Genomic DNA, 15,659 nt, shown 5'->3' on the forward strand with positions numbered 1-15,659 from the left:
AAACATGTTATGACACTCATTTTATATCCTGGAGGGCTTTATAGCAGAAAGAATCTGCAAATTGAAAGCGACTTTGGAGAAAGTCCTATTTTCCACAGGATTGGTTTTAGATAGACACAACATTTTCTTTTTCTACCAGTGCTGCATCTAGTCTACTGTTCAGTTCAATTGCTTGTATTAACAAAGCCTTAAAACTTTTTGGAGTCTGCCTGAAACTACAGAAAGAAGATTTAAAATAAATTCAATCTACAATGAAATGAGCAAAAAAGAAGAAGAAGAAGACTCGCAAACCCGTCGTACTTTAGGGAATAAGATCTCAAATTTGATGTTCACCATCATTATTGGAACAAAATAATAATGATCACATAAAGACTTGGAGGGGAAAAAAAACCCTCTGTATGTATGCAAATGACGTTATGAAGATTTATCTGTTTCTCTACTTTGTCTACAACCCTTCAGTGAATCACAGAGACAGGCTGAATTATAAATGTGCACATTTAATGACAGTTGCTTCTGTGAATGAAACAACATATGGGCCCATGTGCTCAGACTATATACACCACAAGAGAGAGAAGCATTATGTAACACTTGCCAAATACAACTTTTAATTAGTGCATCTTTCAAAAAAAAAAAAAAAAAAAAAAAAAAAATTAGAAGGCTACAAATCTGGCCCCAAGATGAAGAATTGTTTTACACGGGAAGTCATAAATGTTTTCTTTATTGTGTCCTTCTAGTCTTCTCAGTCTGCAAATCCATTTTACGAGGGCTGGGTGAACGTCCTTGGGTACTAATCTGAGATATGAAAAGCTCCTTAGGTCCAGTCTAGCAGATGACACAGCCACCTTTCTCCTTGAAGGGGTTCTTCTCCTCTGATATGCCTTTGACGAGGGTGTCCTCCTCCACTAGAGCCTGAATATATTCCTTGATTTCCTCACAGCATTTAGATGTCTGAAAGCAGCAGACAGAAAGCGTATTTCAGTTTTGAATAGCCTTTGTGATGTAATTAGTTTGACTAAATAAACTGAAGCTCTCTGATATTTACTTTTGGATCTAATCAAAAACACATATTGAGCACACAAATCACCTCAGTGTGGAGAACTTACCAACCACCTCTCGAGTTTGACTTCAAGTTTAAGCTGGTTTACTTCCATCACAGCCTTGTCCTTATCTGTCAGATCCTCCACATTTATGACCGGCATTTTCTGTCAAAAAAAGGAAACGTTTAACCTTTTTGTTAATGCTTACTTCCACATGATAAATAAATGATCTTAAAGGAAATGTTCACAATTCGTAAGACTTAGCAGAAGGGATAGGAATGCACTTACGAACGCTTACAGGGAGCAGTCCTTCACCCCCGAAATCCTGCTGAAGAATCCCTCTCCTCTCTCTCAATCTGGGTTATAAAGTAATCAGCATAAACAATTCTAATCCCCTAATCTGATTAAAACAAGGCCCCACTGAATGATCATACCAGCAGCTCAAGTACACAAAGGAAAGGGTGGGCAACTCACACAGGCGTCCATTTGAGCTCCTTTGGTGTAAAAAAACAAAACAAAACATGGTGATGTATTTTTTGTCTTTTATAGATTCAGTTTGGAACTTTTGTTCTATTTTAACTCTGAGTTTTCTTGCAGGCTCATTTGGATATGGGTTAAGGGGTGGCGCTTCATTTATCAGTTTAATTTTGATAAGACGGCTAATCTGTGTTTAGCCTCCACCTGTCAAGGTGGAGACACGTCGTTCTTCTAAACGTGAATGCACTGCAGTTTTCCAGTTAACATCTTTCATAAAGGTAAAACCAAAGCAGTGGGATGGAATGAAACCAATACAAATGTTAATGTAAGTTTTAACTTAACTTGCAGATAAGGCTGATTTTTCATGGTAGGACGTCGTAGAAAGAAGCACTTTTATCATGAAAGAAGAACGTTAGTGGTGGCAATCATTAAACAAAATAAGTGATAACATGAGCCACGGTACTATTAATGTGACTCTCACTGAGAGTACGTGTGTGTGTGTGTGTGTGTGGATTCAGATCCGGTCAGACGAGTATTCTGGTGGGGACTTGCCTGTGTGGCTCAGACAAGAAAGATGTGTTAATGTTTCACAAGCGTGTGTGTCCCTAGATACAACGCAATATTGGCTCTGTGGAAATTTGACAAGGATGCTGTGTGGGTTACTGGATCGCTGCACATTCCCATCATCATCATCATCATCATCATCACTAGAACCAGTGGCCTGTGACAGTGAAAGTATCTGACTCTCTCAAGCAGAGCAAGTTCCTCCTGATATTTAATTAAGACTTAGTCACAGGATTTAACGCTCCTCCACGTAATTCAGAATAAAAACGTTTCTTGTGACGTCATTAATCAACTGCAATAATTTATTTTCTTTGGCGCGCTGACTCAGTACATGCCCGTCCCTCTTCCTGGCTGTGCTATAAAACAAGGTCTGAGTGGGGATGGTAGACAGAGCGGAAAAGTCTGGATCTCGACCAAAACTTTGCACAATGGAGCTTTGCGCATTTGCTCTGTTTACAATAATTTCCTCGTTTTACGGCGTTTTGGCGCTGCCACCTAAAGGTAACTCCACATCATGTGTTTTTTTGTTTAATTTCTTCTTCGCGCTTCTTCAATGTTTTAACCAACTTTTTAAAAGCAGTTCTGAGCTTGTTGGTTATCACATGACCTCGGGCGTAATACAGATCCAGTTTGTCGTGTGTTGTTAAGCATTGCTTAAACTTTCTTTTCCGTGTCCTTACAACGGTCCTCCGGTATTTCAATAACAATCTGCTTGGTGCTTTTCAGGCGTGTGCCTTCTTCAAGTGGATGAGGGACCTTGCAGAGGCAACATCCAGCGGTATTACTACAACACTATCACCCAGACGTGCGAGGATTTCGACTACGGAGGCTGCCAAGGGAATGCCAATAACTTCAAGAGTTATCAGGAGTGCCACAAGACATGCTACAAAATTCCCAGTAAGTAGCCTGACCCGTGAATTATTAGAGGTGGGAATCAGACAACACGTGATATGATATTATCACAATTCTTCCCTCAAGATGTGATATTATTGCGATTTTTAAGATATTGTCATATGCTGAGTATTGCATTACCATGTATTGCTGTTTACTCACATTTCCAGCTGCGATCTATGTCCTCAAAATGAAACTTTGTCAAAATCAGTTTTGTCCAATAAGATAAAGTTATCTCACCTCACTTATTTTTTTTTACTACTAATATTACTACTGTAATATATCAGTTTGTCATTGAATGAGGTCAAATTATATCCCCCACTACAGTGGGGGAAATAATGTTAGTAAAGTATGTTAAGTTTACTTAGAAACAAATGAACAGCCTCTATTTTTATAGTAGTTTCATTTTAATGGAGAGTGAGACAGAATATCAATCAAACTCCAGAAATAACACATTACACAAAAGGTATAAACTGATTTGCATGTCACTGAGTGAAATAAGCATTTAATCCCCTACAAACCAGCCAAAATGTGTGCTGGATGGGTTTCCAGTTGAGTTGATTTAATGCAAGTTTGTAAAGTTAAAGTCAACTAACATTATCTCAGAATGGGGATGAAGTGAGCATACTTGTTCAGATTATTTGAATTCATTTAATTATATATATGTATACTCGATATTCCTGTATCGATACAATATCGTCATGCAAAATATCGCGATACCATGCTGTATCGTCCCCCCCCCCGACCCCTATGAATTATCATGAATCATTAGGGATGAAATTCTGGGCCAGTACCCATGTTTTAAGTAAGAATTGAGCTGATCTTTAATCTTGCTACTTAGCCTTCTCGTCCAGGGGAAAAAAATACTGTCATTAAACATAAATAATAATAATTTATGTGTTTCTAAAGTTTTTCAACTCTTCTTTACACCATCTTTGAACATTTAGCCAGCCCACAACACATAAATATTGGGCATTGACACAGATACATTACATTTTCTTTCAGTTTCAGCTGATATTCGGTAGATATATCAGTGATGGTGACTTAACCATCTCTATTTTATTTCATTTTTAGGAAACTAGTCAGCGCCTCTCTGGTTGTTAACCTCTTCATATGAATTAATTAGTGTTGTTTCACCAGATATCACTGTTAAATGTTGATTTTTTTTTTCAATTCTTCTCCACAGAGGTTCCCCCAATCTGCAGATTTCCTAAAGAAGAGGGACCCTGCCGGGCTCTCGTCTCCCGCTACTTCTTCAACATGACCACCATGCAGTGTGAGCCATTTAATTATGGTGGCTGCCAGGGGAATTCCAACCGCTTCCTTAATCTAGCCTCTTGCATGGAGTACTGCAGTCCAAAGAAAGGTGAGCAGATTACCCCCCTGAGTCATCCCTGTGAGGATACACAGTAGACAAAGTCATTGCATTCACAAGGAAATGATTAAACAATAACTGGTGAGCTCTTCCTTGTGTTGTGTCACTTACAGCCGCTCCCGTGCTCTGCGGGGAGCCTCTGGACAAAGGGAAGTGTTCAGCCGCCATACCTCGCTATTACTATAACACAGCCACCAAGACGTGTGAGGAGTTTGTCTACTCAGGCTGCGGTGGGACCAACAACAACTTTGTCTCGCGGCAAGCCTGCATGGACGTGTGCGCAAAAGGTGTGCAAACCTGAGCCAGGCGGGAAGGGTGCATGGGTGTATGTTTCACAGCTCATTGTGAAGTCTTTATCTGAAGATGATAATTTCAGGAGAATTTTCTCACTGCTTAATTCAATAATGGCAGCATTTGAATTGCCACTCAGACCCACTTACTGGATGGAAATAGGAGAAAATTCAGAAAGTCTGGGGGAATTGGAAAGAGACCAAATTATGCTAAGTTGATTTATTATCAGGCCTAAAAATGCTTGGTATCTGAAAAAAAAACAACTACTGGCTTTGACTCAGGCTGGATGATGCTTTTCAAAGCATTCATCCACTGCTGCCAATCGCTATGCTATGATCTGGAGAAAACCAAGCAAAATCTGTTCCTAGAAAGCCAGTTTGGTTAATTGTGAGACTAAAAAGTGCACAATCGTCAGTATTATATGTTATGCTAATCAGCTGTTATGCTTTTTTTTTTTTTTTTGCTTTTTTTTTTTTGTTCCAGGATGGAAAAAGCATCCAGGCCGAGGAAAAATTCTGCGATCGAGAAAAAATAGAAAACTCGTCACATTCTTGCAGCCGTAAATGTTTGACACTTGTACTCAGGAATTCTCTCTTGGAGAATTTCCACGTGGAAGCTAATGTGTGTTTGTTTATGCTCAAATAACGACCAGGCTGCCTATGCCCTTGTGTGACATATTTTGACCACATTTGTAATGTCATTAGAGCATTTCTCTGAATTTTTTATTGACTGTATGCTGTCAGTAAATATCAAGAGGATGGATTGCTGCTGCTGATGCTGTTGATTCATGCCCAACATTCCTCATTATGTATTTTAATACCGTATGATTGTAATGTATTCTTTTCTTTTGTTCTGTTACAATTTTTTACATGAAATATCCTGAATTTGTTCAAGAATTTTGGCTTTTCTGTATTTTGATAACACTGTGTTAAGCAAATTACTGTGCTTTGCGGTATTTTCATAAAAGTAAAAACTAAAATTATGTGGATTTCGTCTTCTTTAACCATTACCATTCACATAAACTCACAGAGTGTCTAATTTTACCCTAAAAACTTGGCTGGTTTCTTCACTTTCCCTCAGTCACTTGCACTTTATCTCCAGGCTGCTCTTCCGTTCCTTACTAATGCTGCTGTCTTCCCTCCTTATCTGGTAATACTTTTCAAGGCGCTCGAGCCTATCTCATTCGTTTCAGCGTAGCCTTGAATCGGGAAGGAAGCAATCATGGGGCAGGGAAACACTGCTGTGGCAGGTTCATTAGAACAGCACTGCATATTTAAAGGGGAGCAAGCTGCAGGTTTACAACATGTGAGTCATGAGCTTTCAGAAATATTGTCTGCAAATGTTTTAGCAATTATAATGTAATTATAGTGGAATACACACAATAACACGCCCATAGCAGAAAGCATCCATGCAGGAAAATGAATGCACATGTATATTTTCCTCCCAACCTCGGTTATTAAAAAAGAGTTTTAACAATTGCGTTTTGGTCAGTAGTTTTTCAGATAATATACTCTCTTTATCGCAAAGATAAATCACAACGGTCTATAATGTCATTAAGTAAAGCAGGCTGTTAGTATGAACACCCTGACTGCCTTAAGTCCGTGCTCTGCTCCATCTCTTGTAATACAATAAGAAAGTGCCGTGTGATTCTTCAGACAATAAATATTTATTGAAGATATAAATGGAAACTACTCATCCATCTGGCTCAAATATAAATAGTAATAAAAGGGACTGCATCTGGCTAGGGATATTGCTTTAAGTACCAAAGCTAAATCATCTATTAAAAGTATGCAAGGGAACAGTCATCCTAACAGTATGCAGCCTTTAAAAAGCCACACAATCTTTGAATCATCACTGCTTATCATTATGAAACCGGTGGGGGAATTGCTGTTGATAATATTTCAACTTCCTGCCCTTTAGGATAAAATTTTATGGATACAGAATTTTAGGAAGGACAGAAAATTTGATCCTAAAGGGCTATATACATATACTAAAGGTATTTGTATGAGGCACACACACACACACACACACACACACACACATATATATATATATATATATATATACATATATATTGGGCAACATGTTTACCTTCTGACTGTTAAATCATAATTGCACCTTGCAGCAGCATATTCTTCTGTGGTGCCTTTAAATCAACAAATGACGTGACAAATCTTTGAAACGGCAAAAAAAGAAGAAAAATGGACTCAGTTATGAACTTTAAATCACAACAAAGCTCAGTCTACGACTATTAGCAAGTGTCAGTATCACACTGATTGCTGATTTTGTGCAGTTCAGGTGAACTGAGATGAATTGATCATGCTCTGGTTATTTCATTAACTGCAGTGAATTAGATAGAGTAATTTTGCTCCTCATTCTCAATAGTGATTAATGAATATTTACCGTGAAACATGATCCTCATTTAAAAGTGCATCAATTCAATATAGAAGGCTTCTTTTCACCATTTGTCAAACAGCAATGTTGCTCTGTGCCAAGATGCCTGAGTGTACTGGAGGTGTAGGTGAATGCCAAGGGGAGAAGATTCTCAGACGCCACCTGGTGGCTGATTCACAAATCTAAGACGAACCAAACACTTAAGTATAAATATATTTAATACTACTATATTACTCTATTTACTTCTACTAAATGAGCAAATCAATATTTAATGAACAATGTGAAAGCCACTGGGTATATCTGGCTGCTTTAATCTAAGCTTTAAACTTTGGGTACAACAGTAGCTATCAGTATATTGGAGGAACTCATGCCAAGCATCTCAGTGTTGACTCAGCAGCATTTATTCATTTACAGCCTGTTTCTGTAAGTGCATCAAGTTTCTCGGGGGGGCTTTATGGTTTATAAATGTTTTATAAATTTCTTTTTGGGCACCAAACCAAATCATTTTGTGTTCTAGGAAGTCTGACACTGGTGGATGGTAAAGCAATGTAATTTAACAAGCGCGGCCTCTCAAAATGGGAACACTGTCCTAAGCTGATCAATCTTGTCCACCGTGCAAGTGTTCCCAAACCCCGAAGAGGAAATCCATTATAGCTATTTGTGATATTATCAACAAACAAAACAGCCTTCTCTGTGGATTGATGGCTAACTTTGTTGTTGCTCATGCGAACTCCCGAGCTAACATAACAGGATGTGAGCACAGCTCTTGATGCTGAATAGAAAAAGGCATCAGTGAATGCCATTTTTCCTTTTCCCGTAAGTTAAGTAGTTAACCTTTGTGATGTGGGCCTTCAATAGGGAAGCAGTATCACATCACAATTTGCATATATCAACTTAAATCCATTCACTTTTATTTATTTAGGACCAAATCACAACAACAGTCACCTCAAGGTGCTTTATATTGTAAGGTAAAGACCCTCCAATGATACAGAGAAAACCCGAAAAGTCCAACGACAGCCTTATGAGCATGCCCTTGGCGACAGCGGGAAGGAAAAACTCCTTTTTAACAGGAAGTCATCTGCCACAACCATTTAAAGTTGAAGTCACCTTGATAAGATTGCTGCAGAGTTGTAAAAAGTCTAAATTTGTATTAGTTTTGTGTTGTTGTCCTTTCTCCGACTTACCTCATGACCTCTTAGAAATATCCTCAAAGCCTTTGTTGAGGAGCCCTGACTTCCAGTAGCGCAAGTGTATCATTATTTTTAGAACCGTGACTACAGGAGTAATGTACGCCACACACGTTTTCTATTTTAAGAGTTGCCATTTCTTTTGCTGTCACATCACAGAGTTGGTCTGTTTCAAGCGTAGACCAAACATGCCAGCTGCCCTCTGTGTCCCGACATGTCATCAGAGTTTCCCCGGCATTCATCACCGTCTGCTGCATAAAGTGAGACGTCTCTGTCCCTCTCCCCTCACATACTGAAGATTGATGTGTCTGGTGAGGAGAATCTGGACTGTTCTTCACAGTCCATCTGGCTTCCAAACACATGTATCTGTTGTACAATTAAACAAGTCAGGCAACTCCTTTTGCTTCTGACATGTTTTGGAAGACTTTGAGGTACAAATTCTGAATCAATTCCCAGAGAAAATGCCAACAGAAATAGACGGAAAAGAGCTGTGTGTGCAGTGATCTGCACACCTCACTACTCCTGTTCATCGTGCTGTGGCTTGGGTAGTGGTGCGGTAATTAGTTTTTGAGGTGAATATTAACTTCTACAGTTTCCATGACAGATTGTAGTTTTAGTAATAACTGTAAGAGTTAATCATTGTTTAATAGACTTTAAGCATGCCCACTGTCCACAGGTCCTTGCAGTAACATCTTCCTCTTGTTGTCTGAGAATTGCATCTCTTTTGCAGCAGATGACTCACAGCGTGAATAAATCCTTTCCTTCCACCTGCCTGCAAATGTGCCACACTCCTTTTTTATTAAGAAAGATTAAAAATGATTTGAGCATAACGAACAAATACAGAGGATGAAGTATTAAAATCGAATAAATAAAAATTAGGATTTCAACCTGTGACGGAGCCTCTCTTTTTCCCTTTTCCTGGTGTGTTTCAATTATCAGCTTCCCTGAGGTCAAAGACTTTATATTAAGCCAGTGTTCAGCAGTTCTCTGAAGACAAGCCAACACAACACATCGGCACAGCTGAATTTGCTCCCTGATAATGATATTTTTTGCTTTATATATATATATATACGTATGTATATATGTGTGTGTGTATTGCTTACGCTTACCCCTTTGAGGGTTGAACTGGACAGCCGGAAAACCTACAAATAAGCTGACTGCAGTGAAGATCTGAAAAAATGGATGCAATTATGACATATTCATAGAAAAAGTGCAGGCTAAAGAGCATAGTCATCAATCAATAATTATGAAGACTGGGAAGTAAAACTATCTGGATGGTATCCAGTAGGTCATCAAAATAAACTAGCTTATAAAATTGCAGTGCAGATTTATGTTATTATCTCCCACTATTTCGCCACTAAATGCAGCGTGTTAGTGTTGTGATTTTTTCACAGCACACATTTTGACTTTTCACAGCAGGAAAAGCAAAAGCATTACTAAAAGCATTAATGATGCTTCTGTTCTGCTCATGTACCTTGGTAAAACCGTGAAATTTGAAATATTAAAAGCACACACACACACAATCTGTTATCTGTCAGACATTTGTGAGAGATCTGGTAACTCAGGTGTGCGCCGAAAAGAAGGATGCCGTTCAGTAAGACGCTGGCAATAAGAAGAAGCAAACTGGTATAGATGTGAAAAGCTAAATAGAAGCTAGCTATAGATGGGAAAACACATAACAAATAAGGCAGGTGGCAAGGTTGGGAAGCAGCAGCTGAAATGGACTGGATGAGCTGATGAAGAGAACAAGTGAGTGGACTCCTATATATAGTGTGTAGGGGGAGACCGGCGAAAATAGCAACACATTCGGTTCCTTATAACAGAAACAAGCTAAAGTGATAGCAGTTATTCTGCACACGCTCATTAGGATTCACTCTGTGACTGTGGAAGAAGTGCAGAGTAACGAGGACAAAACTGATTTTGACATAAAGAAGTCACTTTTTGGATGTTGACTATTTTCTTCTGCTGTCTAAAGTTTAGATGACTGTGAATTTTGAAGTTATACCAGCCTTACCCCCTAGGCTATCTGTTAAAACTATACATAAACAACTCATGCTAATATAGGTCCTGCTAGCTAGAATACAAGATTGTAACATTGGGCATTTCGGGCAAATAATAACAGTTAGAATCTGGTCTTTAAGTGATGACATATGAACCCTGCTTCCGGGTCCAAACTCTGCGTTTATTAAGGTTGTTGTGTATTTACCATGTGTTAATGCTTTGTATTTTGTTCTATTTAATCTGAACAAGCCCCTAAAAAAAGTCAGTTTGGTCTTTATTACCAAAGGCTCAGTTTTTTAAATAGCCCTATATTAGCCCATGCTGGTAAGTTTACAGCATCCTGCCATGCGATTGCATTTGTCCCTAAACATCGGGAACCCTTATGTAAACTTTTATTGAGTGGAAAAAAGCGTTCATCCTCCACCTTCAATGTGTTTATATTATGCTAACATAGCTGTGTCACTAGCGATCACATAGCACATTATTATATACTAGCTAGTCCGACTTCAGTAACCCTACAAAAGTCACTACTGTTTAGTTTTCTGTCTTCATTTATGTGATAAATAGCAGTGATAGCAGAGCTGTACATTTTTTGTTTTTTCAGAAATGGTTTTGTAAATGGTATGTTATGTTTAGGTGTAAACTAGCGAGCTAACTCCCTGCTAACTTCTAACTCCGGTAAACCATCATGGATGCCTGGATGTTAAACATAATTGTCACACCTGGTAGAGCGGTCACCCTGATCATTTTATTAAAGATGAAAGAATTTAGAGAGTTTTTAACTCTCAGTGATGCCGCAGTGTTCGTTTGACTTTGGACCCGGAAATGGCTAATGACGTCAGGCTTAAAGACCACATTGCATGCATTTTATTTCTCTATATTATTGACATAAAGGCAACTCTAAAACTCTGACTTCTTGCATTAAGATGAATATTAAAGCCTTGTCCTTGGTAGTGAAAATATATTAGTTGTTGTATTAGTGCACAAAAAAATGGTCCTTTTCTCAAAAGATGAGTAGTGTAACTTTAGTAGTCTGACTTACGAAGTAAACAGTAAAAAAAAAATGTTACCCCCGGTCTCACCAGCTAGTTTTGTGATTTAAATACAATGTTTTTTGATGATTACATTCTGAATGTATAGTTAGCACTCAGGGAAAAGAGCACAGCGAATGAAAATCTGTCGTTGATGCTGAACCTGTGGCAAAGGTGGTACTGAGGGATAGGTGCAGGATTTTCTACTTAATGCAGTACTCACACATTGATGTGAATGCTGAGATATTTGTCACTGTACCTGCACCTTACTAGCTATGAAGTAACGCCTGCATAAAGCCATTCAGATGTGGGAAAAATGCTCAACCTCTAAACATCTGAAACCACTAATGTGGATTTGGTAGATCAAATGAATACATTAAATTAAATGAAACTTAAAAAAAGAGAGCACATCATGAATGGAAGTCGGATATCCGGTGTCCTAATGTTTTAGTTTTTTGCCAGCAATGTCAGGTGGATGATGGATATATTTTGCTTTTAGTTGCTTAGTGCCCAAGTATGCTCACAAGAGTGCTGCTTATTGTTTGGTGCTGGGAATTTAGTGTGCAGAAAACAGTTTCCTGCTCTCACAGCAGCAGCAGCTTCTTTAGTGTGAACCTGGACTGTCACATAGGAATATTGATTTGATTAAAACCTTATGTAAAAACAAATAATGATTGTATTTATTCAGGGTCATGTTTAACAGTTCAGCTTGAATTTATTTTAGGCTTAAACGCAGATAGACAAAAAAGCGATTATGTCATCAAGAAACAACCCTTGAAGAGGATTTAGTAGTGTATAATTTTATTGATATAGGCATTTTATTTTGTGATTCACAGCTAGCTGGAAGCTGGATTAAAACCAACATATTTATAGATTTAATACAGTGTCTCCATAGTGTAGTGCTTTACATATTTTCCTGACAAGCAAAAAACCCCTGGTTCTGAGTGTGGGAGGAGACACAAATCTCTTGGGGGAGGGGGGGCGGTCACAAAGGGCATCTGGTATACAAATCAGCCATATCAAGAATATGCAGAGCTACCTGCAGTACCTGAAAGTAGCCTTTATTTCTTTTTTAATTCCAGTGAAAAACTAAGTACACCCTAACCCTAGCCAGGTGCCACTAATCAATCCAGCTGATTACATGATCATCAATATGTGAGCACCTCTGTAAAAGCACAAGTTTTGGCAGTTTGCTGGTCTGGAGCAGTCAGCTGTGTCCTAACACAGCACTACAGTCTTCCTGGGAGTCAAGATCCCAGCAAATTCAGTGTGAGGCCATCTGCGTGACAACTAAAGTTTGGTGGAAACTGGGTCATGCAACAGGACAATGATCCCAAGCACAGCAGCAAAACAACTGAACAAAACAGGCCCAATCAAAGTCCAGACCTCAACCCTTACTGAAATGCTGAGGCAAGACCTTAAGACAGCTGTGCATAAATCAAGCAACACTGTAAAGACAAGCGGGACAAATTTCCTCCATAATGATGTGAGACCGATGAAGTCCTACAGAAAAGAATCACTTTAAGTTATTGCTGCTAAAGTTGGTTTTAAAAACGATTGAATCGTGGGCTGTATTGTTCTTTTCACTTAACTGTATATGAAAGAAAGTGACTCTAACACACGTATCTACTTTTCTTCTATTGTGTGTAATTATCCCTTGCAGTCTTTAACTTGCAACGCTGATGAGCGTCCAAGATTTGTTCATAGTGGGATGCGGTGGCGTCACGTTCATGCAAACAGCACACAGATGTCGCCAACACTGGCGTCAAACTTGTATGTTCTTTGCTGTGGCACCATTATCCTCTAGGTTCACATCACAGTGGATTCCATGAAACAGGCTTCACTACGGCTTCGTTTTCATCATCCATCCTCCAGCGTCCATCATCACCACAGCTGACCATAATGAGGGATTCTCTGAAGAGGGCTTGCTTTTTCATGGAAGTGTCCTCTAGCCACAGCACCATCAGCCAGCACGACTTCAAATGCTACCAGGGAAAGCGGGTATTCTGCCAGGAGGGATTTCTTGTATAACTATGGTGTTGTACATTTGGAATGACATTTATCTAGGGGTGGCCAGAGGAGAAAGTCATTTGAAATAGAGAGATGAAGAAAAAACCCAATAGCCTTCTTTCTTTTTCTATTTAGAGATTTTTGTGTTTTTTTTTTCTGTAGGATGATTTAAAGTTAATCTGATGTATGCAGGTGTGCAGATGTGCATGTAAAAATGTAGCTGACAATGGCAATGTGTTTTTTTCCCCAGCGTTGCGAAGATTACAAACATTCCCAAGTAGATTGTGTTTGTCCACTCCTCTCTTTCTCCCGAGTGGATGTTCTGCCATTACTGCTGGTTTGAAGGCAGCGCCGCTCGCTTGCAGAATGCATGGCTTTAGCGATGACAGGCTCATCATGTCTGACACTGTCGTAATGTGTTATAAATATGCAGCTACATGTTCATCACCGCTTACTGTGTGCGGTTGTCTGTGTGCATGTGGGCGAGATGAAGAGAGATGAATGTCAAATCTGCGATGACAGGAATTGCACACAAACATCTGGTTGTGCTTGTAATTAAGTGAAAGGAGAAAGTTGCGGTTCAACAAAACGAAAATGAGAAGACTAAGCACTCTCTAAGCACTCTCGTTACGCTGGTTCCACAGGTGTTTCTCTGTTTTATACACCGGTGGTGATTTCAAAGCCAAGCCAGGCTACCAAACACCAAACACTGTGCCTTAAATAGGGAAATCATTTGCTAGGTGAGTACCTTATGCTCACAGTGATTTGCATTTTCTTTTTTTAATTTGCCTCAGCTATATTTCTTTAAAAAATACAACAAAACAAAAAAACTGATGAATAACAGACGGGATAAATAGAATAGATACATGCCAGTCGGATACTGGACTCAATCCACCAATAACTCGTCAGCCGTCCTGGGGAAAATCAGCTTGACGTGAAGAGTGTATTCTAATTCCCATGCTGATTGTTATTAGCGTGATCTCAGTGACTACAGAATGGAAGCCTTCTCTGTCATTAAAGATGATCACACTGTTAACAATAAGTTGTGTGGTGGCGTTTCCATCCTGCCTGGATTGTGATGACATTATTTTGAAGGGTTCACCGCTGATTCCAAGTCTGAGTGAATAACAAAGGTAGATCCTTTTTTAGAGGTCACCTATTCAGTCGCTTTAATACTTTACTAGTCTTTACTCTCTCTCTTGCTCTAGTGTAGTAGTCTCATTACTGCTGCACTATTGTGCTTGTAGAAAAGAGATGCGTGCGGAGCGTGGGCTTGGGTTTTGTTTGAACATTGGGGGAGGTCTGGTAGTCCTCCTACAGGGATCATCAAACACTTAGTTTCCTGCTTTCTGGTGAATCTATATGCACCAGTTTTGCCCTCGGTATCTATTTAAAGTGAAACTTATTATGTTTCAGGAACCAGGTAATAAATAAATGATGCTATAATGCTTCCTGGTATTCTGCACTACTTTCAATATCCATCTCTAGATCAGCTTTTCTTATCATCCACGCTACAATTTATCCTTTTGTCCCTGTTGTAGGATCATTACCTTACAATACAAAGTGGCCTGAGTCGACTGTTGCCTGGATTTGGCGCTATATAAATCCAGTTAAAGCGAACAGAATTGAACTGAATTGGTTGTGTTGACTTAAATAATCTTTCCCCAGCTGTTCGCATCAGTGACAAATGCTACTTTTTTGATTGTGTGACTTTTTGCACATTGGAAACATAAAAAAGTTTGGGGTTGTCTTGTTCTTTTTAATTCATATCTGTCTGTAAAAAGATACCTGTATGGTCCAGTGCCCCTAATGTACCCTTTGAATTGATTTTTCGGTGAAATCAGCAGCAAAGCTTAACATAATGGAAAGCATGTATAAAAAAGAATTACAATTTTTAGTTAAAAAAAATGGTGTAAATGAGACAAAATCGAAATTTAAAGCATGAATGTATTCCCTATGACGTGTCTGGAAGGGCTCCTAAGTAGATATTATGAAACGATGTATCACCCTTGACTGTATATTACACGATCTGTCACAAATGGCATGATGGCTGGTCACATATCATGCCACGAGTACCTATTACAAGAGATTTGTGACAGAAAAAAGTATAATGACTGCTCAATACGGTCTTTATGAGGTTAGATTACAGAGTTAAAAGGGGGAGCAGAGAAAATGCTATAACTCCAACAAGGCGTTTCAACTGCAACTGTCACAGAGTGGACGCGTTCTGGCATATCGCCATCATTTTTCTTTATAGTGTCTGTTTCTTTCGATTTGAGTGTCCAGAGGAGTGTCCGAGCCGGGCGCACACACGCTGTGCAGAGGCTTCTCCTGTGTCTTTAACGCAGAGACGGAGGTAAGCAGGCGAGGAGGAGCTCCCACCACACGCTCGTCCGCGTAA

The 15,659-nt window shown here is 39.1% G+C and overlaps 2 protein-coding genes across 2 annotated transcripts; one reads left to right on the top strand and one right to left on the bottom strand.

Annotated features, from left to right (window-relative positions):
* Positions 1–442: 442 nt before the first annotated feature.
* Positions 443–1,659, bottom strand: gngt1 (guanine nucleotide binding protein (G protein), gamma transducing activity polypeptide 1). The gene is made up of 3 exons (XM_031756875.2): positions 1,326–1,659; positions 1,104–1,202; positions 443–948 (listed from the first exon to the last, which is right to left on the bottom strand). The coding sequence occupies exons 2-3, from the start codon at positions 1,197–1,199 to the stop codon at positions 823–825; spliced, it is 222 nt and encodes a 73-aa protein (XP_031612735.1). The 5' UTR covers positions 1,200–1,202; positions 1,326–1,659; the 3' UTR covers positions 443–822.
* A 760-nt stretch (positions 1,660–2,419) lies between these two features.
* tfpi2 (tissue factor pathway inhibitor 2) lies at positions 2,420–5,619 on the top strand. Its single transcript, XM_031756894.2, has 5 exons — positions 2,420–2,579; positions 2,805–2,975; positions 4,156–4,335; positions 4,458–4,631; positions 5,119–5,619. Exons 1-5 carry the CDS (start codon positions 2,459–2,461, stop codon positions 5,196–5,198), a joined length of 726 nt encoding a protein of 241 aa, XP_031612754.2. The 5' UTR covers positions 2,420–2,458; the 3' UTR covers positions 5,199–5,619.
* Positions 5,620–15,659: the final 10,040 nt, after the last annotated feature.

Source organism: Oreochromis aureus, linkage group 22, assembly GCF_013358895.1.
Source record: "Oreochromis aureus strain Israel breed Guangdong linkage group 22, ZZ_aureus, whole genome shotgun sequence".
In the NCBI taxonomy this organism is placed as follows: domain Eukaryota; kingdom Metazoa; phylum Chordata; class Actinopteri; order Cichliformes; family Cichlidae; genus Oreochromis; species Oreochromis aureus.